The 26,647-nt window shown below is 44.0% G+C and overlaps 1 protein-coding gene across 2 annotated transcripts in view; it reads right to left on the minus strand.

The window, feature by feature from the left end:
- LOC106591416 (A disintegrin and metalloproteinase with thrombospondin motifs 17) overlaps positions 1–26,647 on the minus strand; it is a 199,407-nt gene that overhangs the window by 45,807 nt on the left and 126,953 nt on the right. The window contains exons 14-17 of one of the 2 annotated variants that reach the window (XM_082957903.1): positions 19,754–19,881; positions 8,100–8,220; positions 5,598–5,672; positions 2,490–2,570 (exon numbers count right to left, since the gene is read on the minus strand). In XM_082957903.1, the coding sequence (XP_082814029.1) occupies positions 2,490–2,570; positions 5,598–5,672; positions 8,100–8,220; positions 19,754–19,881 (405 nt within the window). The remainder of the gene's footprint in view (positions 1–2,489; positions 2,571–5,597; positions 5,673–8,099; positions 8,221–19,753; positions 19,882–26,647) is intronic. The other variant, XM_082957904.1, reaches the window with a different exon arrangement.

The raw sequence follows: 26,647 nt of genomic DNA on the forward strand, positions 1-26,647 counted from the left end.
ACAATGGCATAAAACTCACAGAGATTCGGGACAGAGTGTTTGCAGACAACATTACATTTGGAAATATTCACAATGTAGGCATAACTATTTCTACAGTTCTGAAACAACATCAAGTCAGGATGAAGCAGTTGTACACTGTGTCCTTTGAGAGGAACTCTGAACGAGTCAAGCAACTCAGGAACCAATATGTCCAGGTAAGATGACTATAAAATACACAACTGGTTTTGAACAAAACCAAACAGGGTAGAGACACACATGTTTTGAGGTATAATGTCAACTACCGTAATAGCCTAACTCTTATGTTGTCTCATGGATTTATTTTAGAGAGTCATGGAGATTCATCTTTGTGGATGAGGCTGGTTTCAACTTGGCCAAAACATAGCGGTGAGGAAGGAATGTGATTGGGAAAAGAGCTACAGTGGATGTCCCGGGCCAGAGAGGTGCCAACATCACAATGTGTGCAGCAGTATCCTCTGATGGATTTCTGTTACACAAACCACTAATTGGACCATACAACACCGAGCGTCTCATTTCATTCCTGGATGAACTCTATGGAAGAGTTGTGCCAGGTGAGGAAAGGGTTGCAGTGAGGCCAAATCGACCAATGTTTGTAATTGTATGGGACAATGTGGCATTTCACCACTCCCGTGCATTCACAGAGTGGTATGCAGCCCATCCCAGGATGGTGTCACTTTTCCTCATAGAGGTGGAAGGTTTATGACCACCATCCACATGATCAAATGTCCCTCCTGGACGAAATGAACGCTGGATACCTGGACATATCTGCAGAAGATTGCCAGGGATGGACCAGGCATGCCAAAAGATTATTTCCTAGGTGTATTGCCCAAGATGACATAAGATGTAATGTGGATGAGAACCTTTGGCCAAATGCAGAAAACAGGGTTAGATGTGATGTAGATGAGAACCTGTGGCCAAATGCAGAAAACAGGGTTAGATGTGATGTAGATGAGAACCTGTGGCCAAATGCAGGAAACAGGGTTGACTAGCTTTGCTTCTGCTTTATCTCCATCTGTAGATGGTGTGTATACAAAGTATTGTATTTTGGAATCACTCAATGCCAAAAAATGACATAAAACATATTGAAGCTTAATGCATCATGTCTGATTCATTCCTGTAGCATATATTGCAGTGAATTGTAAACAGTAGAGAGGTTTAATTCCTGTAACATATACTGCAGTGAATTCTAAACAGTAGAGAGGTGTCATTCCTGTAACATATACTGCAGTGAATTGTAAACAGTAGAGAGGTTTAATTCCTGTAACATATACTGCAGTGAATTCTAAACAGTAGAGAGGTGTCATTCCTGTAACATATACTGCAGTGAAGTGTAAACAGTAGAGAGGTTTAATTCCTGTAACATATACTGCAGTGAATTCTAAACAGTAGAGAGGTGTTTCTTGTTTTGTTTTGTTTTGTAAAGACATTTGACAAAAGAAAACATTGTGTAATGCTGCCTGTTGTTAGTGTTTTCTAGGTCATTGTTTTATGAGTGACAAAGTGTGCTTGTTGGGTGACAAGCTTTGATACTGTTATGGAAGAATGAGTTGATTTGAGACATGTATGAAGTGTTTTGGTAGTTTTAGTGCGTTTTGGATGTGAAATTAACTGCTGTGCCAAGCTGAAAGTTGGTTAGGATAACTGTGTGAAGAGTTTTGAAAAAGTGACCTAAGTATTGAGAAATGGATCCTAGCGATTGTAAAACACTGTAATGTATTTACCAGTATTCTTGAAAACATTTTATATAACAACATGGTTTGTTACTATGCTGAACCACAGCGCCGATAAATGACAATATCCATCCGGACCTTTGCCACCTAGGACATTTGTGTCACTGGACCGTTTCAGATAGTAGTTGGGTACCCTGCTATAGGGAATACAAGTTCACATCATTAGACAGATCATATCAACTTGTACGGTTGTCTATGAAAGGGGTTCCCAAACTTTTTTCATCCAGGCCCCCCTACCAGCATTAGGGAATATCCCACTCCCCCCATGGACACCCCTATTTCTATGGGTACAAACACCGTTCATGAAACAAACTTTCCACAACCGTCTTGTTGGCGAAGAGAGAATTTTGCAGGTTTAAAGCTTATTTCCTGTAATTCAACACATCTTGCATCATCAGTTCCTCTTGTCATGTTAGTCATTGTATACCTTAGAGATCTATTTATAACTTGTCAAAAATGTCCAGATCAACTAGCCCATGTCAGCTAACATTTTTTAGCTAGGTACTCAAATTAGAATTTCAAGAATGTATAGAAGAATGTATAGAATTGCACGAAAATTAGCTTTAAAACTGCTAAATATTCTCTGCACCCCATAACAAAATGTGTGTGTGTGTGTGTGTGTGTGTGTGTGTGTGTGTGTGTGTGTGTGTGTGTGTGTGTGTGTGTCTGTGTGTCTGTGTGTCTGTGTGTCTGTGTGTCTGTATGTCTGTGTGTCTGTGTGTGTCTGTGTGTCTGTCTTACCCAGAAAGCTGTGTGAGGGCTTGTCCTCCACAACTTTGATTCTCCTAGCACCAACGGGGATGACAGCAGCCTCGATGTAACCTATAGAAACATACAAGAGAGTGAGGTGGGTGGAGCCACACCCAGACCCACACCTGGGGTGAGGAGAGGACGAGAGGTGAGGGGGGATGAGAGGAGGTTTGGAGAGGTGAGGGGAAGGGATAGTATAGACAGGGTTGGGCTGGGCTGGTTTTTTATCCAAGCTGTTCATTTTGAAAGGGTTGAAAAAAAAATTATGTGTGAAAGGCAAGGAGGAAGACAATGAAGGAATTAGAAAGAGAGAGGGTCTACATCCCAAATGACACCCTGTTCCCTACACATGGGCCCTGTTCAAAAGTAGTGCACTAGACTCTGGTCAAAGGTAGTGCACTATGAAGGGAATAGGGTACCGTTTGGGACAAAGCTAGGGTAGTAACGGTCATAGTAGCAGCGATCTAACTCAATACCGGTGGACAGAAAGAGGTAGAGCCTCTCTCTCTCTACCTTCTGTCTCTGTGTGCTGGAGCATCACACGGAGCCTGGGTTTGAAAGGAAGGATTCAACCAGAGACAGATAGGTAGGTTGTGACCCAGATGTCACCATATTCCCTATATAGTGTGATATTTGAGACTAGAGCTCAATGAGCCCTGCTCAAAAGTATTGCACTATGTTGGGAATACGGTGGCATTTGGGATGCACACATTGAGATGTACGGCTCTGAATTCAACGGGTGTCATAAAAGAGACCAGGAAGTATATGTGAGCAAAAAGATCAAATCATTTTGAGGATCCCACTGCATATACACTACTTCCGCTTTATGACATCACTTTTGAATCATTCATTTGATTCTAGCACAGAGATCCTATGAAATATTCTATGGATTCCAGCCTCAACCTGACTGGGAGAGAAATCTCTGATTAGACCCTTGCCAGCCCTTCCCTCCTCACAGACATGCATGCATCCAAGCACCCACTAGTGTTTGGGCAGTAGTGATGATACAAAGCAGCTCGTTGGTTCCCAGGCCCTCGGGCGACTGACTGTGGTCGCACTGTTACTTCTGAGGCTTACGCACAAATGTGTCAAAGATGGAAACAAAAAACAGGGTGGAGAGAGATATGAAAGACCCACAGTGAGAGAGAGAAAGGGAGGGAGAGAGAGAGAGAGAGAGAGAGAGAGAGAGAGGGAGGGAGGGAGAAGAGGAAGAAGAGAGAGAAAGAGATACATCAGCGAATGAGAGAGAGAGAGAGAAAGAGAGAGAGAGAGAGAGAGAGAGAGAGAGAGAACAAAAGAGGGATATATAAAGAGGGGAGGAGAGGGTCTTCCATAATGTAGATAATTGCAATAGGAGGAACCTCCAACAAAATGGCACAGGTTGGGGTTTTGACCCCTGTGTAATGGGACTGTTAAGCTCTGTGGAGTCAAGAGAGACCAGGTGTGCATCCTAAATGGCACCCTATTCCCTATCTAGTGCACTACTTTTGACCAAGGCACTACATAGGGAATAGGGTGTTGTTTGAGACGCAGGACCTTCTCTCTACAATAGATCCCAAAGCACAGTATCTATACAGCCGTTTCTGAGAAAATAAAATAGCTCATTCTTCCAAACTTTCACCATATATGCCATCAGTGGATGAAAGTCTTTATCGTCCTAAAATCTTTATTGTCCCAATTGTATTTGTTTCGTTTTTTAGTGTTACCAGAGTGAGTTTGATTTATTCCTGTATCTCAAGGGGCCACATCCTAACCTGAGATCCACACGTAACAAACTTGACATCAATGCATGATTGACACCAAACTCAAGTGTTTCGCATACGTCTTACATTAGAATAAAGTCCCCTCGGCCTAGTTGAGCTGCTTTGTTCTTCTTTACTGCCCCCCCACTATGTACAGACTCCCTGTGTGTACTCACCGTAGTGCCGCCCTACAGGGCTGGATCTGCAATTACCACAACCATGCTATTATCTCTTTACACAGCACACAGGAACAAGTCACGAGTAAGAAGTGTCCCTAGCCTTGACACTGATCTAAGGTCAGTTTAGCTTTCTCCCCCTCTAATGGTTAAGGTTAGGATTGGGGGGAGTCTAAACTGATCCTAGATCTGTGCCTATGGGCAATTTCTACCAAGAGCACCCCTTCACACAGTCAACAGGAAAACACCACAAACCAAACACCCAGAAACACTGTTAAAAACAACACCCCATCGCTAAGGCCCAGAGTATTTCCTGGTCAGGTCACATGGAATGGAAAAAACTCCAGGCCCTACCCATCACCAACACCACAGGGTTACGTTGATTGCCACTCTGTATGTAGTTACTATATACACACCATTACACACACACTCACTCACTCACTCACTCACTCACTCACTCACTCACTCACACACTCACTCACTCACTCACTCACTCACTCACTCACTCACTCACTCACTCACTCACTCACTCACTCACTCACTCACACACACACACTGTTCATTTACAGTCATTACTCTGGGAATGACTAGACAGGCTCTTTGCAGGCCAGACCTCCAGGGTTAGAAACCCCAACCCATCCTCCTTTGGGCTCTCCTGGGATTAACAATAGGACATTCAAGTACCACGAGGTATCTCAGTGTGTTCATCGAGGCGGAGCGTCGGGAAGACAAGCCATACTGAGCAGTTGGGATCCACAGTGTGTCTGGGATCCTTCCAAACGCACTCAGCCTCCTGTCCAAATGCACTCTTTTGTTCCAGCCCTGCACGCATCAAGCCCTTGAATCAGACTGGAACTAAAGCCTGAACACTGTATCTCTCCAGGAGCAGGACTGAAGAACACTGAGTGTGTGTGTGTGTGTGTGTGTGTGTGTGTGTGTGTGTGTGTGTGTGTGTGTGTGTGTGTGTGTGTGTGTGTGTGTGTGTGTGTGTGTGTGTGTGTGTGTGTCTGTCTGTCTGTCTGTCTGTCTGTTTGTGTGAGGACCATCTGCGTTTTGGCTATTGATCCCAGGAGAAGCCAAGGAGGTCTGGTTCTCCCATCTACCGACGTGTACACTCCAGTCAGGGCAGGACGCACACACACATGCACCGCACACACACACACGCAGAGCAGGCATCTTACATGAGAAACACTTGGGGACAGCCCTTGGTTTAGCCATCACACAGGTAGAAACCCTCTTACAGTGGCTAGAGGAGACTGGGGGTAGAAGAGGAGGAGAGGAGAGGAGAGGAGAGGAAAGGAGAGGAGAGGGAGAGGAGAGGAGAGGGAGAGGAGAGGAGAGGAGAGGAGAGGAGAGGAGAGGAGAGGAGAGGAGAGGAGAGGAGAGGAGAGGAGAGGAGAGAGGGGGAGGAGGCAGGCGGAATGGCTTTAGCAAATTTAATGAATTGGGTAAAAGGCGTTCATAATCCTGTCTTACAAACGCACGCATGCACACACTGTACACACACACTGTACACACACACACACACACACTGTACATACCCTCTTCCTTGCTCTCGTCTTCATTCTCACTTTCTCTCCATCTCTCCAACACACACACACACACACACACACACACACACACACACACACACACACACACACACACACACACACACACACACACACACACACACTTGTTCACACTGCCATTACAGTGTGTCAGAGTTGTGTGTGAACGGCCAATGTTATCTTAAGGTTAGAATGAAAATTCTTGCTTTTGTCCATAATGAATGATCATAGTGTTGTAGATATGTGGTAGTGGCCTGAGGGCACCCACTTAATGTGTTGTGAAAAGTGTTATGAAATGTGATGTCATATAACTACCTTAATGTTGCTGGACCCCAGAAAGAGGAGCTGCTGCCTTGGCAAGAACTAATGGGGATCCATAATAAACCCCAGGAAGAGTAGCTGATGCCTTGACAGGAACTAATGGGGATCCTTAATAAACCCCAGGAACAGTAGCTGATGCCTTGACAGGAACTAATGGGGATCCATAATAAACCCCAGGAACAGTAGCTGATGCCTTGACAGGAACTAATGGGGATCCTTAATAAACCCCAGGAAGAGGAGCTGCTACCTTGACAGGAACTAATGGGGATCCTTAATAAACCCCAGGAAGAGTAGCTGATGCCTTGACAGGAACTAATGGGGATCCATAATAAACCCCAGGAACAGTAGCTGATGCCTTGACAGGAACTAATGGGGATCCTTAATAAACCCCAGGAGAGAGCGAGCCTGCGGCATGGGGCCTTCCCCGGGGAGCGAGCCGCAGGAACTAATGGGGATCCATAATAAACCCCAGGAACAGTAGCTGATGCCTTGACAGGAACTAATGGGGATCCATAATAAACCCCAGGAACAGTAGCTGATGCCTTGACAGGAACTAATGGGGATCCATAATAAACCCCAGGAAGAGTAGCTGATGCCTTGACAGGAACTAATGGGGATCCATAATAAACCCCAGGAAGAGTAGCTGATGCCTTGACAGGAACTAATGGGGATCAATAATAAACCCCAGGAACAGTAGCTGATGCCTTGACAGGAACTAATGGGGATCCTTAATAAATACAATTTAAAAAATATATATATTCTGTCCTTCAGTGGCGTTACAATCAAACCATCTGCACAGAGTCTTTGTATGCCTTTTAGTAGGTCAACACACACACACACCACACACACACACACACACACACACACACACACACACACACACACTATACACACAGACACACACAGGCCTCAAGCCATTAAAAGGGAATAATGGGGTGTTATCTTGTAATTAAAACCCAACAGGTCTCTATTCAGACTAACGTTCGGCCTTAAATGCCAATTCTAGTGCTCTAGTACACCAGTGTGTGTGTGTGTGTACTACATGCTTAGTGATACTGGAGGGCTACAGATACCCCAGATACCCTAGTGTTTGTAGGGCACCTTGCTAAGATTGTTCCCGGTGACTTTCCACCAGAGGTTAAATGCCTTAAAGGGATACTCCGGGATTTAGGCAATTTATCTAGCATGCTAGCAGATACTCATAGACTTCTAGTCATTACGCTACCGCTAGTTAGCATTGGCTCATGAAACTACCTCTAAGTTCTTTCTTACTGAACACAGAAACATAAAAATAGTATCCACAAGTTAATTTGACTTTGGGGAAGTAGATAAGGGGCCTCAAAATTACACTCTGGCTCTATTTTCAAGACATTAATGTGTGGCTCCCGCCAGAGAAAAGTTGACAAAAATGGCTTGCGCTCTGCTAGCGCTAGCCAAAATTAATGCGTCCAGCATAGCAGGTAAAGACTGACGGCCCAATGTAACTCCTATGTAACTCTAACTGGTGTACACCAAATCTGTCCTCTTCATATTTGCCTGTCATTTCTGACCTCTCTTTAGGTGGAGTAGGACTAATAACCTACACTCATCCCTTTCCCATTCTGTTCCCATCAGGGTCATGTTCATTAGGCACCAACCGGAAGAAAACAGACAGACACAGGGAAGGATTAGCTGGACTTAATTAACACTCATTTTATATTTCTGTTGCAAAATGTTTGAACACGTTTTCCATTGTGTGCCGTTATGAACAAGACCCAGATATTCCCAACTGAAAAATACATGTATTGAACTTCCCCCCAACCCAGTACTCACCCCTGCCCATGGTGTGGTTGAAGTCTCCCTTGACTATCTTACAGGAGTGTCCGTCTCCGTTACACACCCCACAGCGGTCCTCCCTGGCTGACGAGCCGATGATGCCATCGCAGCCGATTTTCTGCAGACAGTAAGTAGACAACTTAACAAAATAAAGTACACAGGAAGTAGTCAACATCAAGGAATATACAGGCTACGTCCCAATTATTTCTCCTTCCTAGCAAAGTGTCCCTTCAATGGTTTAAGAAAGATGGAAGGTGTAAACTCTATGCTTTTAGATGTGTGGGAAGTCGTAAACAAGAGTACACGTCAGAAGGTAGGATATATTGATTGGGATGCAACCTCATTCTAATGAAGTCCATCTCTGAATAAACACTGACCGGACTATCGGTCAACTAGTGGACTGCATTCTGACTCCAAAACAATGCTAGTGAAATAGGAAAAGGCTGTTCCGATCCTCTCTAACTCACTCCCCTCCCCTCACTGACTTCTCATCATGGATTTGAAACTATTAGATAGATGTACAAAACATCCCAATAGCTCCATCTAGTATGTCTGATAGAGTAGAGAGGAACTGCCACCTATTCAATCCTCTCAGATCTTCAAGGGCCAGTCAATAAGGACAGAGGAAGCAGAGGGACTTGGAGAATCAGGGCCTTTATTCATAGTAGGAGTGCTGATCTAGGATCAGTTCCCCCCAGTCTGTATAATCTTATTAATTAGTATCTAAAAGGAAGAAACGTTATGAATACAACACCAGAACAATGTGGGGAAAACAACAAGTTGGTCCATTGTAAAAACGGAAAGGGAAGCTATAATACTTTCAGACATCAAAGGCAAGTGATATTAGTCTAGATTCACCAGCACATAACCTATTGTATGTTTAGGGATTGTTTAATCCTTTCCAGCAATTATCACAGAGTTAAATCAGCTGTGTACTCACAAACAACTCCAATTACCCAAAGCCATTTACACACTCCCAAGCAGCACAAACAGTAAAACACAAACAAGAATATCAACTCTCTAGAGACAGCAGGAGCGGTAAAGATTCTCTGAATGATCGGCTATGAAAAGCCAACTGACATTTACTCCTGAGGTGCTGACCTGTTGCACCCTCTACAACCACTGTGATTATTATTATTTGACACTGCTGGTCATCTATGAACATTTGAACATCTTGGCCATGTTCTGTTATAATCTCCACCTGGCCCATCCTCATAGCCTGGTTCCTCTCTAGGTTTCTTCCTAGGTTCCAGCCTTTCTAGGGAGTTTTTCCTAGACACCGTGCTTCTACACCTGCATTGCTTGCTGTTTTGGGTTTTAGGCTGGGTTTCTGATGTAAGAAGGGCTTTATAAATATATTTGATTGGATAGGAGGGGGAAAGAGGAGGATACAGAGAGAGGAGAGGAAAGAGGAGGAAAGAGGAGGATACAGAGAGAGGAGAGAGATAGGAGGGAGAAAGAGGAGGATACAGAGAGAGGGGAGGGATAGGAGGGAGAAAGAGGAGGATACAGAGAGAGGGGAGGGATAGGAGGGAGAAAGAGGAGGATACAGAGAGAGGGGAGGGATAGGAGGGAGAAAGAGGAGGATACAGAGAGAGGAGAGGAAAGAGGAGTAAAGAGGAGGATACAGAGAGAGGGGAGGGATAGGAGGGAGAAAGAGGAGGATACAGAGAGAGGGGAGGGATAGGAGGGGGAAAGAGAAGAATACAGAGAGAGGAGAGAGATAGGAGGGAGAAAGAGGAGGATACACAGAGAGGAGAGGGATAGGAGGGGGAAAGAGGAGGATACAGAGAGAGGAGAGGAAAGAGGAGGAAAGATGAGGATACGGAGAGACTAGAGAGATAGGAGGGAGAAAGAGGAGGATACAGAGAGAGGGGAGGGATAGGAGGGGGAAAGAGAAGAATACAGAGAGAGGAGAGGGATAGGAGGGGGAAAGAGGAGGATACAGAGAGAGGAGAGGAAAGAGGAGGAAAGAGGAGGATACAGAGAGAGGGGAGGAAAGAGGAGTAAAGAGGAGGATACAGAGAGAGGGGAGGGATATGAGGGGGAAAGAGGAGGATACAGAGAGAGGAGAGGAAAGAGGAGTAAAGAGGAGGATACAGAGAGAGGAGAGGAAAGAGGAGTAAAGAGGAGGATACAGAGAGAGGGGAGGGATATGAGGGGGAAAGAGGAGGATACAGAGAGGAGAGGAAAGAGCAAGATACAGAGAGAGGAGAGGAAGGAATAGAATAATAGAAGGAAAAGAGAGGACAGGAAGAGGATGGAGTGTGGGAAAGAGACTAGCTTTAGTGTGTGTGTGGTGTGTGTGTGTGTGTGTGTGTGTGTGTGTGTGTGTGTGTGTGTGTGTGTTACTCAAACATGTATGGACACACACACACACACACACACACACACACACAGAGCTACAATCAATGTTATATGCTTTGCCATGACTTGAATGACTAAATTGATTAGTCAAATTATCTCCACTATGATTGTGATAATAAAAAATGATGCTAAGTTTTACATTGTAAATGTAAGGCAAAATTTTTTTCGTGGCCTGGCATCACTGTCCGCTTTTTTATTTTAATTTGATTTATTTCACCTTTATTTAACCAGGTAGGCAAGTTGAGAACAAGTTCTCATTTACAATTGCGACCTGGCCAAGATAAAGCAAAGCAGTTTGACACATACAACAACACAGAGTTACACATGGAGTAAAACAAACAAACAGTCAATAACATAGTAGAAAAATACGTCTATATACAAAGTGAGCAAATGAGGTGAGATAAGGGAGGTAAAGGCAAAAAAGGCCATGGTGGCGAAGTAAATACAATATAGCAAGTAAAACACTGGAATGGTAGATTTGCACTGGAAGAAAGTGCAAAGTAGAAATAGTAATAATGGGGTGCAAAGGAGCAAAATAAATAAATACAGTAGGGGAAGAGGTAGTTGTTTGGGCTAAATTATAGATGGGCTATGTACAGGTGCAGTAATCTGTGAGCTGCTCTGACAGCTGGTGCTTAAAGCTAGTGAGGGAGATGTGTTTCTAGTTTTAGAGATTTTTGTAGTTCGTTCCAGTCATTGGCAGCAGAGAACTGGAAGGAGAGGCGGCGGAAGGAGGAATTGGCTTTGGGGGTGACCAGAGAGATATACCTGCTGGAGCGCGTGCTGCAGGTGGGTGCTGCTATGGTGACCAGTGAGTTGAGATTAGGGGGAACTTTACCTAGCAGGGTCTTGTAGATGACCTGGAGACAGTGGGTTTGGCGACGAGTATGAAGCAAGGGCCAGCCAACGAGAGCGTACAGGTTGCAGTGGTGGGTAGTATATGGGGCTTTGGTGACAAAGCGGATGGCACTGTGATAGACTGCATCCAATTTATTGAGTAGGGTATTGGAGGCTATTTTGTAAATGACATCGCCAAAGTCGAGGATCGGTAGGATGGTCAGTTTTACGAGGGTATGTTTGGCAGCATGAGTGAAAGATGCTTTGTTGTGAAATAGGAAGCCAAATCTAGATTTAACTTTGGATTGGAGATGTTTGCGATCAGTTGAAGAGCATGCATTTAGTTTTACTTGTATTTAAGAGCAGTTGGAGGCCACAGAAGGAGAGTTGTATGGCATTGAAGCTCGTCTGGAGGGTAGTTAACACAGTGTCCAAAGAAGGGCCAGAAGTATACAGAATGGTGTCGTCTGCGTAGAGGTGGATCAGAGCCTCACCAGCAGCAAGAGCAACATCATTGATGTATACACAGAATAGAGTCGGCCCGAGAATTGAACCCTGTGGCACCCCCTTAGAGACTGCCAGAGGTCCGGACAACAGGCCCTCCGATTTGACACACTGAACTCTATCGGAGAAGTAGTTGGTGAACCAGGCGAGGCAATCATTTGAGAAACCAAGGCTATTGAGTCTGCCGATGAGGATGTGGTGATTGACAGAGTCGAAAGCCTTGGCCAGGTCAGTGAATACGGCAACACAGTATTGTTTCTTATCAATGGCGGTTAAGATATCATTTAGGACCTTGAGCATGGCTGAGGTGCACCCATGACCAGCTCTGAAACCAGATTGCTTAGCGGAGAAGGTGCGGTGGGATTCGAAATGGTCGGTAATCTGTTTGTTGACTTGGCTTTCGAAGACTTTAGAAAGGCAGGGTAGGATAGATATAGGTCTGTAGCAGTTTGGGTCAAGAGTGTCCCCCCCTTTGAAGAGGGGGATGACCGCAGCTGCTTTCCAATCTTTGGGATTCTCAGACAACACGAAAGACAGGTTGAACAGGCTAGTAATAGGGGTTGCAACAATTTCAGGCAGATCATTTTAGAAAGAAAGGGTCCAGATTGTCTAGCCCAGCTGATTTGTATGGGTCCAGATTTTGCAGCTCTTTCAGAACATCAGCTGACTGGATTTGGGAGAAGGAGATATGGGGAAGGCTTGGGCGAGTTGCTGTGAGGGATGCAGTGCTGTTGACCAGAGTAGGGGTAGCCAGGTGGAAAGCATGGCCAGCTGTAGAAAAATGCTTATTGAAATTCTCAATTATAGTGGATTTATCGGTGGTGACAGAGTTTCCTATCCTCAGTGCAGTGGGCAGCTGGGAGGATGTGCTCTTATTCTCCAAGGACTTTACAGTGTCCCAGAACTTTTTTGAGTTTGTGTTGCAGGAAGCAAATTTCTAGCCTTGGCTTTTCTAACTGCCTGTGTATATTGGTTTCTAAATTCCCTGAAAAGTTGCATATCACGGGGGCTGTTCGATGCTAATGCAGAACGCCACAAGATGTTTTTGTGTTGGTTAAGGGCAGTCAGGTCTGGAGACAACCAAGGGCTATATCTGTTCCTGGTTCTAAATTTCTTGAATGGGGCATGCTTATTTAAGATGGTGAGGAAGACATTTAAAAAAAAATAGGAAGGCATCCTCTTCTGATGGGATGAGGTCAATATCCTTCCAGGATACCCGGGCCAGGTCGATTAGAAAGGCCTGCTCGCTGAAGTGTTTCAGGGAGTGTTTGACAGTGATGAGTGGAGGTTGTTTGACCGCTGACCCATTACGGATGCAGGCAATGAGGCAGTGATCGCTGAGATCTTGGTTGAAAACAGCAGAGGTGTATTTAGAAGGCAAGTTGGTTAGGATGATATCTATAAGGGTGCCCGTGTTTACGGCTTTGGGGTGGTACCTGGCAGGTTCATTGATCATTTGTGTGAGATTGAGGGCATCAAGCTTAGATTGTAGGATGGCTGGGGTGTTAAGCATGTCCCAGTTTAGGTCACCTAGCAGCATGAGCTCTGAAGATAGATGGGGGGCAATCAGTTCACATATGTTGTCCAGAGCATAGCTGGGGGCAGAGGGTGGTCTATAGCAAGCGGCAACGGTGAGAGACTTGCTTTTAGAGAGGTGCATTTTTAAAAGTAGAAGTTCAAATTGTTTGGGTATAGACCTGGATAGTAGGACAGAACTCTGCAGGCTCTCTCTGCAGTAGATTGCAACACCGCCCCCTTTGGCCGTTCTATCTTGTCTGAAAATGTTGTAGTTATGGATGGAGATTTCAGAGGTTTTGGTGGTCTTCCTAAGCCAGGATTCAGACATGGCTAGGACATCCGATTTGGCAGAGTGTGCTAAAGCAGTGAATAAAACAAACTTAGGGAGGAGGCTTCTAATGTTAACATGCATGAAACCAAGACTATTACGGTTACAGAAGTCATCAAAAGAGAGCGCCTGGGGAATAGGAGTGGAGCTAGGCACTGCAGGGCCTGGATTCACCTCTACATCGCCAGAGGAACAGAGGAGGAGTAGGATAAGGGTACGGCTAAAAGCTATGAGAATTGGTCGTCTAGGACGTCCGGAACAGAGAGTAAAAGGAGCAGGTTTCTGGGGGCGATAAAATAGCTTCAAGGTATAATGTACAGACAAAGGTATGGTGGGATGAGAGTACAGTGGAGGTAAACCTAGGCATTGAGTGATGATGAGAGAGATATCGTCTCTCGAAACATCATTGAAACCAGGCGATGTCATCGCATGTGTGGGCGGTGGAACTGAGAGGTTGGATAAGGTATAATGAGCAGGGCTAGAGGCTCTACAGTGAAATAAGCCAAAAAACACTAACCAGAACAGCAAGGGACAAGGCATATTGACATTAAGCTTTTGCTGTCCAATGTTTGACTTCATTGATGAAGATAGATTACAGATGTACGGATCTTAATTTGTTTGCAACAGCAGCAGCAGAAAATAGGAATTATTATGTGAATTATAATTAACGGACATATCTGTAGGGGTTGATACATTTGTCGGGAAATTTCTAAGTGTAAATTACAAACTTTAGAAGCCTTTTTAAACCTCAAATACCTCAAAAGTTATCCTGCAACAGGGTGATCAAATTAAGATCCTATATCTGTAGAGAATGGAGACCCGCACACTGACGAACGCTTCCACTGTGTTTTTTTTTAAATGTTTCACTTGGAAGTCATCGTCAGGCCTAAAAGACCAAACCATTTAGATTTGACATTTAGAAGCGGCTGATGTATGTGGCATATGAACTGCTCTGCCATTTACATGAAACCAGTTGCACAGCATTCTGACAAGAGCAAGTGAGAAGCATAATATTCCTTCACCTTTTCCTCATAGAAGTCACATCTGACTCAGCCATGGCTCTGAGAGCATTCACCCTGCTAATGCTCTCTCTGCTCCACCAGTGTGTCCCTCACCCACTCAGCCTGGGACGAATCATGAACTTTAGCTACTCCCAGTACCAGACCACGGAGGACGGAGTCTAACTCATCCCAGACGAGGTGTATGTCATCCCCCAGAAGCTCACCGGGTGTCGAGACTCATTCAGAAAATCATCAGTACTCAGCTGGAGCATCACAGTTCCACGTCTCAATCCATCAATGGGGCGGCAGGTAGGCCAGTGGTTAAGAGCATTGGGCCAGTAGGGTCTCCCGAGTGGCGCAGCGGTCTAAGGCACTGCATCGCAGTGCTAGCTGTGTTACTACAGATCCTGGTTCGATACCAGGCTGTGTTGCAGGCCGGCCGCGCCCGCGAGACCCATGAGGCGACTCACAATTGGCCCAGCATCTTCTGGGTTAGAGGAGGGTTTGGCCGGCCGGGATGTCCTTGTCCTATCGCGCTCTAGAGACTCCTGTGATGGGCCGGGTGCATGCACGCTGACACGGTTGCCAGGTGTACAGTGTTTCCTCCGACACATTGGTGTAGCTTTTTTATAAATGAGTATTGGGCCAGTAACTGAAAGGACCCCCAACCATGCGCTTTGACAAACATTGGCCTGTGGGTGAATCTAGTTGCCTACCCCTACTGTGGACTATAGGCTAAGTGGACTGTAGACTGATGGACTAAGGACAGTTTTAGACTATGGCTCAGCCTCACATGAAAGGGACAATAATTCATTTGAAGCTACTGTAGCTGGTCCTTCAGTGCGTTTATTTGAACGGGTCTCTCTGTCTATCTCTCTCTCTCTCCCTCATCCCTCTCTTTCTCCTCCTTCATTCTGTGAAATGACTGAGACTGTTCCTGTTTTTTCTGTGGGTATGTTTGTGATGGAGCCGAGGTATTCCAGCAGTGAAAAGGTTTTCCAGCAGTGAAAAGGTATTCCAGCAGTGAAAAGGTATTCCAGCAGTGAAAAGGTTTTCCAGCAGTGAAAAGGTATTCCAGCAGTGAAAAGGTATTCCAGCAGTGAAAAGGTTTTCCAGCAGTGAAAAGGTTTTCCAGCAGTGAAAAGGTATTCCAGCAGTGAAAAGGTTTTCCAGCAGGGAAAAGGTTTTCCAGCAGTGAAAAGGTATTCCAGCAGTGAAAAGGTATTCCAGCAGGGAAAAGGTTTTCCAGCAGTGAAAAGGTTTTCCAGCAGTGAAAAGGTTTTCCAGCAGTGAAAAGGTATTCCAGCAGGAAAAGTTTTCCAGCAGTGAAAAGGTTTTCCAGCAGTGAAAAGGTATTCCAGCAGTGAAAAGGTATTCCAGCAGTGAAAAGGTTTTCCAGCAGTGAAAAGGTTTTCCAGCAGTGAAAAGGTATTCCAGCAGTGAAAAGGTTTTCCAGCAGTGAAAAGGTTTTCCAGCAGTGAAAAGCATTGTTGAACGTTCTGTTTGGCCAGGCCAAGTTGGCCATATAGCTAACAATAAGGAACAGGGTCAGACCCGGTGATATTATCCAAAGTGATGGTCTCTACACCCCACCCCTTAGGGTTGAGTTTGAGTATTATAAAGTTATTAACAGTGTGGAGATGTTTCAGGAGGTATGGGGGCTCAGGGGCTGTCTGTACAGCTGGAGAGGAGGGGTTGGATATACAGTTGTAATGTGTCGCGGGAGGGTGTATTATATTGTACTGTGTAATGTGATGCTCGAGGGTGTATTATATTGTACTGTGTAATGTGGTGCTGGAGGGTGTATTATATTGTACTGTGTAATGTAATGTGGTGCTGGAGGGTGTATTGTATTGTACTGTGTAATGTGATGCTGGAGGGTGTATTATATTGTACTGTGTAATGTGATGCTGGAGGGTGTATTATATTGTACAGTGTAATGTGGTGCTGGAGGGTGTATTATATTGTACTGTGTAATGTGGTGCTGGAGGGTGTATTATATTGTACTGTGTAATGTGACGCTGGAGTGTCACGTCCTGACCAGTAAAAGAGGTTGTTTGTTATTGTAGTTTGGTCAGGGTGTGGCAGGGGGTGTTTGTTTAGAGTGTTTCGGGGTTTGTTGGGCTATGTTCTTGTTAGTCTATTTCTATGTTAGTTCTAGTATGTCTATTTCTATGTGGTGTTTATTGGGTTGACCTTCAATTGGAAGCAGCTGTTCCTCATTGCTTCTAATTGAAGGTCCTATTTAGTAGGGGTGTTTTTCTATGGGATTTGTGGGTAGTTCTTTCCTGTTTTGTGTTCGTGCACCTGACGGGACTGTTTAGTGTCGTTTGTTGTATACGTGTTTCCTTCTTTAATAAAATAAGAAGATGAGTTTACACCTTCCCGCTGCGTTTTGGTCCAATCCCTACGACACCCGTGACATGGAGGGTGTATTATATTGTACTGTGTAATGTGGTGCTGGAGGGTTTATTATATTGTATTATGTAATGCTGGAGGGTTTATTATATTGTATTATGTAATGTGATGCTGGAGGGTTTATTATATTGTACTGTGTAATGTAATGTGGTGCTGGAGGGTGTATTATATTGTACTGTGTAATGTGATGCTAGAGGGTGTATTATATTGTACTGTGTAATGTAATGTGGTGCTGGAGGGTGTATTATATTGTACTGTGTAATGTGGTGCTGGAGGGTGTATTATATAGTACTGTGTAATGTGGTGCTGGAGGGTGTATTGTATTGTACTGTGTAATGTAATGTGGTGCTGGAGGATGTATTGTATTGTACTGTGTAATGTGGTGCTGGAGGGTGTATTGTATTGTACTGTGTAATGTGGTGCTGGAGGGTATATTGTATTGTACTGTGTAATGTGGTGCAGGAGGGTGTATTGTATTGTAATGTGGTGTTGGAGGATGTATTGTATTGTGTAATGTGGTGCTGGAGGGTGTATGTATTGTACTGTGTAATGTGGTGCTGAAGGGTGTATTATATTGTACTGTGTAATGTAATGTGGTGCTGGAGGATGTATTGTATTCTACTGTGTAATGTGGTGCTGGAGGGTGTATTGTATTGTACTGTGTAATGTGGTGCTGGAGGGTATATTGTATTGTACTGTGTAATATGATTGTGTCGAGGTGGCACTGAATGCATTTCTTTTTGTGGGGGGGTTGTGGTGTTTTTAGTGTAATGAGGACGGCTCATTAAAGAAGACACAAAGTCAAGTATCTCTCTCTCTCTCTCTCTCTCTCTCTCTCTCTCCGTTTATTTATTTGTTAATGCTGGCTGTCAGAACACTGAGGAGAAATCCCCTCTTGCTGGCCAATGAAAAGAGAGAGGATAAATCCAGGAAATACAAAATATGGATACAATTATTGACACACACACACACACACACACACACAGACGTGTGTGTGTTTGTGTGTGTGTAAGACAGTGCGAGAGTGCGTGCATGTGTGTGTGTGTGGCCTATGATATGTGTGTGTAGAGGGAAGCATGACACATAATGTCTCCCATGTGTAGGGAACCAAATGCTGGCTCAGCAGATGACCAGTATCTATTGACAACAGCTGGCTACTCCTTCGGAAACTATACTACCCACACACACACACACACACACACTTTTATCCACCACTGAGTCTGTGGCTATGAGTCCCAAGAATGGGCCAGAAAAATGGCCAAGACGAGGTGAGAATCCCCTCTTACAGTGTAAAGCCTGGTGAAAAGACCAGTCTAGCATTTAAATATGTCCATTTTATTATGATGATTACCATCTTATTTCCTTCGTCTCTCATACCTACTTTTTTCCTTTAGACAATATCTTCTCATCTGAAAGCTCCCTCACTTCCTCTATCCTCTACATCCTGTCTTCCATGTCTGTCTATTTTCTCATCTGGTGTCCCAGTGCTTAGCTATTAGTGGCAAGATGGCACTGACCGATAAGGCAGCTCTGCTTCTAGGACCTAAGATTCTACTGTATTTTAGTCTATGCCACTCTGACATTGCTCATCCTAATATTTATATATTCCTTAATTCCATTATTTTACTTTAGGTTGTGTGTATTGTAGGTATTGTTGTGAATTGTTAGATATTACTGCACTGTTGGAGCTAGAAACACAAGCATTTCGCTACATCCGCAATAACATCTGCTAAACATGTGTATGTGACAAATATCATTTGATTTGATTTGATCTAACCTGACAGAAACAGGAAGTGGTAAAATGACCCCGTTACCTCCCAGCCAATTGAAACTTTGCCTTTGCAGGCCTGAGAGAGAAAGAGAGGGAGAGAGAGAGAGAGAGAGAGAGATTGTGAGAAGACATTTGGGAGCTCAGGACAGAGAGAGAGGGAGTAAGAGAGAGAGGGAGAGAGAAGGGGGAAAACAGGACACAGATAAACCAAGATACAATTAAATCCACCAGCACAAAGATAAAACCCTTCTCTAGTGACGTACAGAGAGAAAACCCTTCTCTAGTGACCTACAGAGAGAAGACCCTTCTCTAGTGACCTACAGAGAGAAAACCCTTCTCTAGTGACCTACAGAGAGAAGACCCTTCTCTAGTGACCTACAGAGAGAAAACCCTTCTCCAGTGACCTGGTGAAATTGACAGGTCCCACCATCTTTTCTTAACTGAGCAGGGATTCTGTCACAGGGCAGAGGGAGTGAGGCAGGGCAGTAGAGGAAGGCCAAGGGTAGGAGGAGTAGCCAGAAACAATGCACCGCTCATAGCCAATTGCCATCCGCACTTCTAAGGAAATGAGAGGCATGGACTCAGAATATTGCTGCTCCCCAGTGCTTAATGGCTACAGGAATGTCTTAGCATTTCTTTATCTTAGTATTCTTTGAGCCCAGCACCAGGATTCTCATGTGTGGGATGTGCAAATCATCTTCTTTTTCTTAAATCAACACACAAGTCTGCCTGGTCAATTGCCTGTGCCAATAGCATTAACTTGTGTTCCTCTGTCTGTCTGTCTGTCTGTCTCTGTGTGTGTGTGTGTGTGTCTCTGTGTGTGTGTGTGTGTGTGTGTGTGTGTGTGTGTGTGTGTGTGTGTGTGTGTGTATCTGCGTGCATTGAGTTTGTATGTGTGTGTGTGTACCTGACACCTGCCATTGACACACAGGTCTGACTCGTAGGGTCCACATGGTGTTCCATCCATCACTCTCTCTGCCACCAGGATGGGGGAATCTCTCCCCACAGGGGAACAGAACAGGGCACACGGCTTCTCTACAGAGAGAACACACAAGGGGTTAATAGCCTAGCGGTTACAGAGGCGAGCCAGCAACCGGGGGGATGCCAGTTTGCATCCCCGGTTTTCCTGTCGGGAAGTGAGCTGGCAACCAATGCCTAGGTGCCATTGATGTCACTGTGCCCTCAAGCAAGGCACTAAACCCCTAACCCTGTGTCACGGTTGTCGTTGGGAAAGGAGGACCAAAATGCAGCAGGATTGTGGATGCTCATCTTGACGTTTTATTTAACTCAAAAATACAAACACCAAAATAACAAACAACGAACTCAAGATTAACATAACAGTCTTGTAAGGCTTACTCACGCTGAACAAGAAACAGGCAAAACAAGAAACAATCTCCCACAAAATACAAACCCAAACACACCCTAATATATAGGACTCTCGATCAAAGGCAAAGAAACAACACCTGCCTTCAATTGAGAGTCCCAACCCCAATTAACTAAACATAGAAACAGATTCACTAGACAAAACATAGAAATACATGAATATGACACAGTGCCGAAAACCCCCGGAATACATAAATCAAATGCCCTTCTACAAAAACCACCACCCCGAACCACATAAAAAAAATACCCTCTGCCACGTCCTGACCAAACTACAATAACAATTAACCCTTATACTGGTCAGGACGTGACACCCTGCACCTCTCCAAAACCTGTGTATGTGTGTCTTTCAGAATGGTTGAATTAGAAGTGGAAGTAAAATTTAGGTTGGACCTTGGGTGCAATTGACCAATAAAGTGATCTCAATCTATTAATGATGGGGAACAAAGCAGGGAACAGGGCTTTTCTACAGAGAGAACACACATAGGGGGTTAATGTAATGAGGTGTCACCCTTGATTGAAAGCTCATATATTATGTAATGTGATGACATCACATGACCACTGGTGACTTTTGATATGCAAATGTTAAAAAAAGTTTGTTGGTATCAGCTACCTGGTCTCATGCTCTTTTAGTAATTTATTTACTTTATTTAACTAGGCAAATCAGTTAAGAGCAAATTATTACTTACAATGACAGCCTAGGAACAGTGGGTTAACTGCCTTGTTCAGGGGCAGAATGACAGAGTTTTACCTTGTCAGCTCGGGGATTTGATTTAGCAACCTTTCAGTTACAGGCCCAATGCTCTAACCATTAGGCTACCTGAAAGTATTCAGAACCCTTCACTTTTTCCACATTTTGTTATGTTACAGCCTTATTCTAAAATGGATTAAATAAAAAATAAATACCCCATAATGACAAAGTGAAAACATGTTTTTAGAAATGTTTGCAAATGTATAAAAAAAATCTAAAACAGAAATACCTAATCTACAGAATTATTCAGACCCGACATGAGGTCGAAGGAATTGTCCGTAGAGCTCCAAGACAGGATTGTGTCGAGGCACAGATCTAGGGAAGGGTACCAAAAAATGTCTGCAGCATTGAAGGTCCCCAAGAACACAATGGCCTCCATCATTCTTAAATGGAAGAGGTTTGGAACCACCAAGACTCTTCCTAGAGCTGGCCACCCGGCCAAACTGAGCAATGGGAGAGATGGGCATTGGTCAGGGAGGTGACCAAGAACCCAATGGTCATTCTGACAGAGCTCCAGAGTTCCTCTGTGGAGATGGGAGAACCTTCCAGAAGGACAACCCTCTCTGCAGCACTCCACCAATCAGGCATTTATGATGGAGTGGCCAGACGGAAGCCACTCCTCAGTAAAAGGCACATGACAGCAGGCTTGGAGTTTGCCAAAATGCACCTAAAAGACTCTCAGACTGGTCTGATGAAACCAAGATTGAACTCTTTGGCCTGAATGCCAAGCATCACATCTGGAGGAAACCAGGTACCGCTCATCACCTGGCCCTACGGACCTCAGATTTGGGCAAAAGTTCACCTTCCAACAGGACAACGACCCTAAGAACACAGCCAAGACAACACAGGAGTGGCTTCGGGACAAGTCTCTGAATATCCTTGAGTCACCCAGCCAGAGCCCGGACTTGAACCCGATCCAACATGTCTGGAGAGACCTGAAAATAGCTGTGCAGCAACGATCCCCATCCAACCTGACAAAGCTTGAGAGGATCTGCAGAGAAGAATGGGAGAAACTCCCCAAATACAGGTGTGCCACGCTTGCAGTGTCATACCCAAGAAGACTCAAGGCTGTAATCGCTGCCAAAGGGTCTGAGTAAAAAGTCTGAATACTTATGTAAATGTGATATTTAAGTTTTTTATTTGTTATACATTTGCAAAAAAAAAAATCTAAAAACCTGCTTTTGTTTTGTCAATATTGGGGTATTGTGTATAGATTGATGATGAAAAAAAAAAGATTGAATACATTTTAGAATAAGGCTATAACGCAACAAAATGTGGAAAAAGTGAAGGGGTCTGAATACTTTCCGAATGCACTGTATATCCGTGAATCAGCAAATGTAGACTTATTGGCCTCTAAAAAGACTACATCATGTACGTTGACATGTGATGTTTTATAGACATTTTTGGACAAAGGTCACATTTTCTTTAAAAAAATGTGTGAGATCCTTTAGCTGCAGCAGGTGATGTTGCTACATACTGTACATTTTAGTAGATGACCAGTCACCCTTTAAAATAAGATTCCCCAAATAACCCACAACAAATGTGTGAAGTAGAGCTCGTTAGGAGCTCATGTATCATGAGCTCAAAGTAGGATTGCTGATCTAGGATCAGGTCCACCCTGTCCATATAATCTTATTAATTGTGATCTAAAAGGCAAAGACTGATCCTAAATCAGCACTACTGAGACTCTTGATTCACCATCACCATTTCCCTGGTGTTTAAGAAGAGCTTTACTGTCCAACATCATCGTTTACTTGGTGTTTAGGAAAAGGTTTGCTGACAACCCCCCACAGAGCAATCCTCTGATTGACCTCCCTGATAGGTTGTGGTGATGATGTGTGAAAACAGGACAACATCTTTCCTTCTCTCATTTCCTCCCTCCCTCTCTCATTTTCTCTTTATCCTGTTTCATTTTCTGAGACACAGGCTCAACTGCTCTAAAGTGTTCTTTGCTGGAGGTTTCCAAGTTTCCAAGGTAGTGAGAGCGTGTTGGTGTCTCTCTGTGGGTGTGTGACAGACAGCAAGAGAGAGGGAGAGACAGGTACACACACACAGAGAGAGAGAGAAAGAGAGACTAGATGAGAGCGAGGGAATGTAGCAGAGTGAAAACTGAAAAGATGTTAGTGGCAGACTGTCTAAGATGCAAACACCTCAGAGCTATTTGCATTGGATGAATTTGAAATACCTACAGAGCTGCAGTGGCGTGTATTCATGGGTGCCAAGGGAAGCCAGGCTTCCCCCCAAAATCTACCAAGAAAAGAACATCCTAAATAACCTATCTTTAGTCTCTCTGTGTTTCATACAGTGAGGGAAAAAAGTATTTGATCCCCTGCTGATTTTGTACGTTTGCCCACTGACAAAGAAATGATCAGTCTATAATTTTAATGGTAGGTTTATTTGAACAGTGAGAGACAGAATAACAACAAAAAAATCCAGAAAAACGCATGTCAAAAATGTTATAAATTGATTTGCATTTTAATAAGGGAAATATGTATTTGACCCCCTCTCAATCAGAAAGATTTCTGGCTCCCAGGTGTCTTTTATTCAGGAAACGAGCTGAGATGAGGAGCACACTCTTAAAGAGAGTGCTCCTAATCTGAGTTTGTTACCTGTATAAAAGACACCTGTCCACAGAAGCAATCAATCAATCAGATTCCAAACTCTCCACCATGGCCAAGACCAAAGAGCTCTCCAAGGATGTCAGGGACAAGATTGTAGACCTACACAAGGCCGGAATGGGCTACAAGACCATCGCCAAGCAGCTTGGTGAGAAGGTGACAACAGTTGGTGCGATTATTCGCAAATGGAAGAAACACAAAAGAACTGTCAATTTCCCTCGGCCTGGGGCTCCACGCAAGATCTCACCTCGTGTAGTTGAAATGATCATGAGAACGGTGAGGAATCAGCCCAGAACTACACGGGAGGATCTTGTCAATGATCTCAAGGCAGCTGGGACCATAGTCACCAAGAAAATAATTGGTGACACACTACGCCGTGAAGGACTGAAATCCTGCAGCGCCCGCAAGGTCCCCCTGCTCAAGAAAGCACATATACATGCCCGTCTGAAATTTGCCAATGAACATCTGAATGATTCAGAGGACAACTGGGTGAAAGTGTTGTGGTCAGATGAGACCAAAATTGAGCTTTTTGGCATCAACTCAACTCGCCGTGTTTGGAGGAGGAGGAATGCTGCCTATGACCCCAAGAACACCATCCCCACCATCAAACATGGAGGTGGAAATATTATACTTTGGGGGTGTTTTTCTGCTAAGGGGACAGGACAACTTCACCGCATCAAAGGGACGATGGACGGGGCCATGTACTGTCAAATCTTGGGTGAGAACCTCCTTCCCTCAGCCAGGGCATTGAAAATGGGTCGTGGATGGGTATTCCAGCATGACAATGACCCAAAACATACGGCCAAGGCAACAAAGGAGTGGCTCAAGAAGAAGCACATTAAGGTCCTGGAGTGGCCTTGCCAGTCTCCAGATCTTAATCCCATAGAAAATCTGTAGAGGGAGCTGAAGGTTCGAGTTGCCAAACGTCAGCCTCGAAACCTTAAAGACTTGGAGAAGATCTGCAAAGAGGAGTGGGACAAAAATCCCTCCTGAGATATGTGCAAACCTGGTGGCTAACTACAAGAAACGTCTGACCTCTGTGATTGCCAACAAGGGTTTTGCCACCAAGTACTAAGTCATGTTTTGCAGAGGGGTCAAATACTTATTTCCCTCATTAATATGCAAATCAATTTATAAAAAATTTTACATGCGTTTTTCTGGATTTTTTTGTTGTTATTCTGTCTCTCACAGTTCAAATAAACCTACTATTAAAATTGACTGATCATTTCTTTGTCAGTGGGCAAACGTACAAAATCAGCAGGGGATCAAATACTTTTTTCCCTCACTGTACATTTGATTCAACAACATTGGTTATAATATAATAATGTAAATGTAAATGTAATAATATGTCTTTGGCACAAATTTGTAAGTCGCTCTGGATAAGAGCGTCTGCTAAATGACTTAAATGTAAATGTAAATGTCTTTTTCTTCTGGATTGACTTCCCTGGTAATTTTACCCACGTATCTTAATTTGATCTATCTGTTGTCGCAGAGAATTTTCCAATTTGCAATGCAAATTGTAGTGTTTTCAAAATGTTAAAAGGCTTCTAAAGTTTGTAACTTCCGCCTCAGAATGTCAGACTTGATGTGCCCTAATGAAAAACATTCCAATAATTATAATCCACTTTGCTGCAGGATTTTTTTTCTTCCCTGCTGTGAGAAGCAGGGTCAAATTAAGATAGCGCATCTGTAAATGTTGAACTGACTGAACTGCTAACGTTGCTGATCTCAGTTCAGATTAGGAAGTGTACAAATAAACTGAACTGAACTGATCCTACTGGGATGGGATATTAAGGAAGGAGAAAGGGAAGAAGGGAGGAAAGGAAGGAGGGGGAGGAAAGAGGGAAGAAGGCCATTTTACAGCTCTCAAATAAACACCTGCTGGATTAACAGAACCCTCAGTTCATAAATACATGAAGACATTTTGTCAAACAGCTGTAAAAATCTTACACCACTGACAATACATCTTAACAACACACTGATCAAAGGCCTCACACAGAGTGATATCGACAAGGGTCCTGAACAGCAGTTTGTGTCATGTGGTTATAACCTCTTCTTGTACAGTATGGTTCTCAGCAGGGTTGTGTTCATTAGGTGCCAAACTGAATAAAAACTGACCTAAACAGGGAGGGACTACCTGGACCAATGAGAAACATTCATTTTCCCCCTTTTCCGTTGCAAACCATTTTAAAACACTGCATGCTCATGACCTTGATCAGACAGATTTGGCAAGAGTGGTCCGTGAGGAAATTAGATGACTGGGAAAAACTTGGACAGACATCAATCTAGCTAACACTAAATCAAAGCTGCTGGGAAGTCAGATGCGGATGCTTCCCAAATAGCACCCTACTGTATAGCCTTTTGTAGGGCATTACTTTTGACCAGGGACCAAAGAGATATAAAGGGAACAAGGGTGTCATTTGGGAAGCATGAGCTAATGACAAGGAAAATAAATGATTTGCCAAAGAATACTGAACCGCTAGAAGTCAATGAGGCCAGCCTCAGTGGCAGTCTGTTTCTGTTAGCCAGATGATTGTTGTCGTGGCAATGCAAAGCAAACACGTTTGCCAAAGCAATGACAAAGATATACAGAAGTCAGTAACCCATTTTGGTACAATATGATAACTACATCAACATCAACCCAATTCAATAATCGTGCACCTGACAAGTCATCTACAGTGTGTGTTTTGGGGTTTTACTATCCTTGTGGAGACCAGAAGTCCAAGTGGGGACATTTCACTAGTCCCCACAAGGAAAAATGCTATTTTACGCATAGGGGTTAGATTTAGGGTTACAATTAGAATTAGGATTAGGGTTAGAATTAGGATTAAGGTTAGGGTTAAGGGTTAAGGTTAGGTTTAACATTAGGGGTTAGGGAAATGAATGGGAATGAAATATTTGGTCCCCACAAGGATAGTAAAACAAAGTGTGTGTGTGTGATGCATACGTGTGTATATGTACGTGTGTGTGTGTGTGTGTGTGTGTGTGTGTGTGTGTGTGTGTGTGTGTGTGTGTGGTGTGTGTGTGTGTGTGTGTGTGTGTGTGTGTGTGT

The sequence above is a fragment of the Salmo salar genome, chromosome 11, assembly GCF_965601325.2.
Source record: "Salmo salar chromosome 11, fSalSal1, whole genome shotgun sequence".
Classification (NCBI taxonomy): domain Eukaryota; kingdom Metazoa; phylum Chordata; class Actinopteri; order Salmoniformes; family Salmonidae; genus Salmo; species Salmo salar.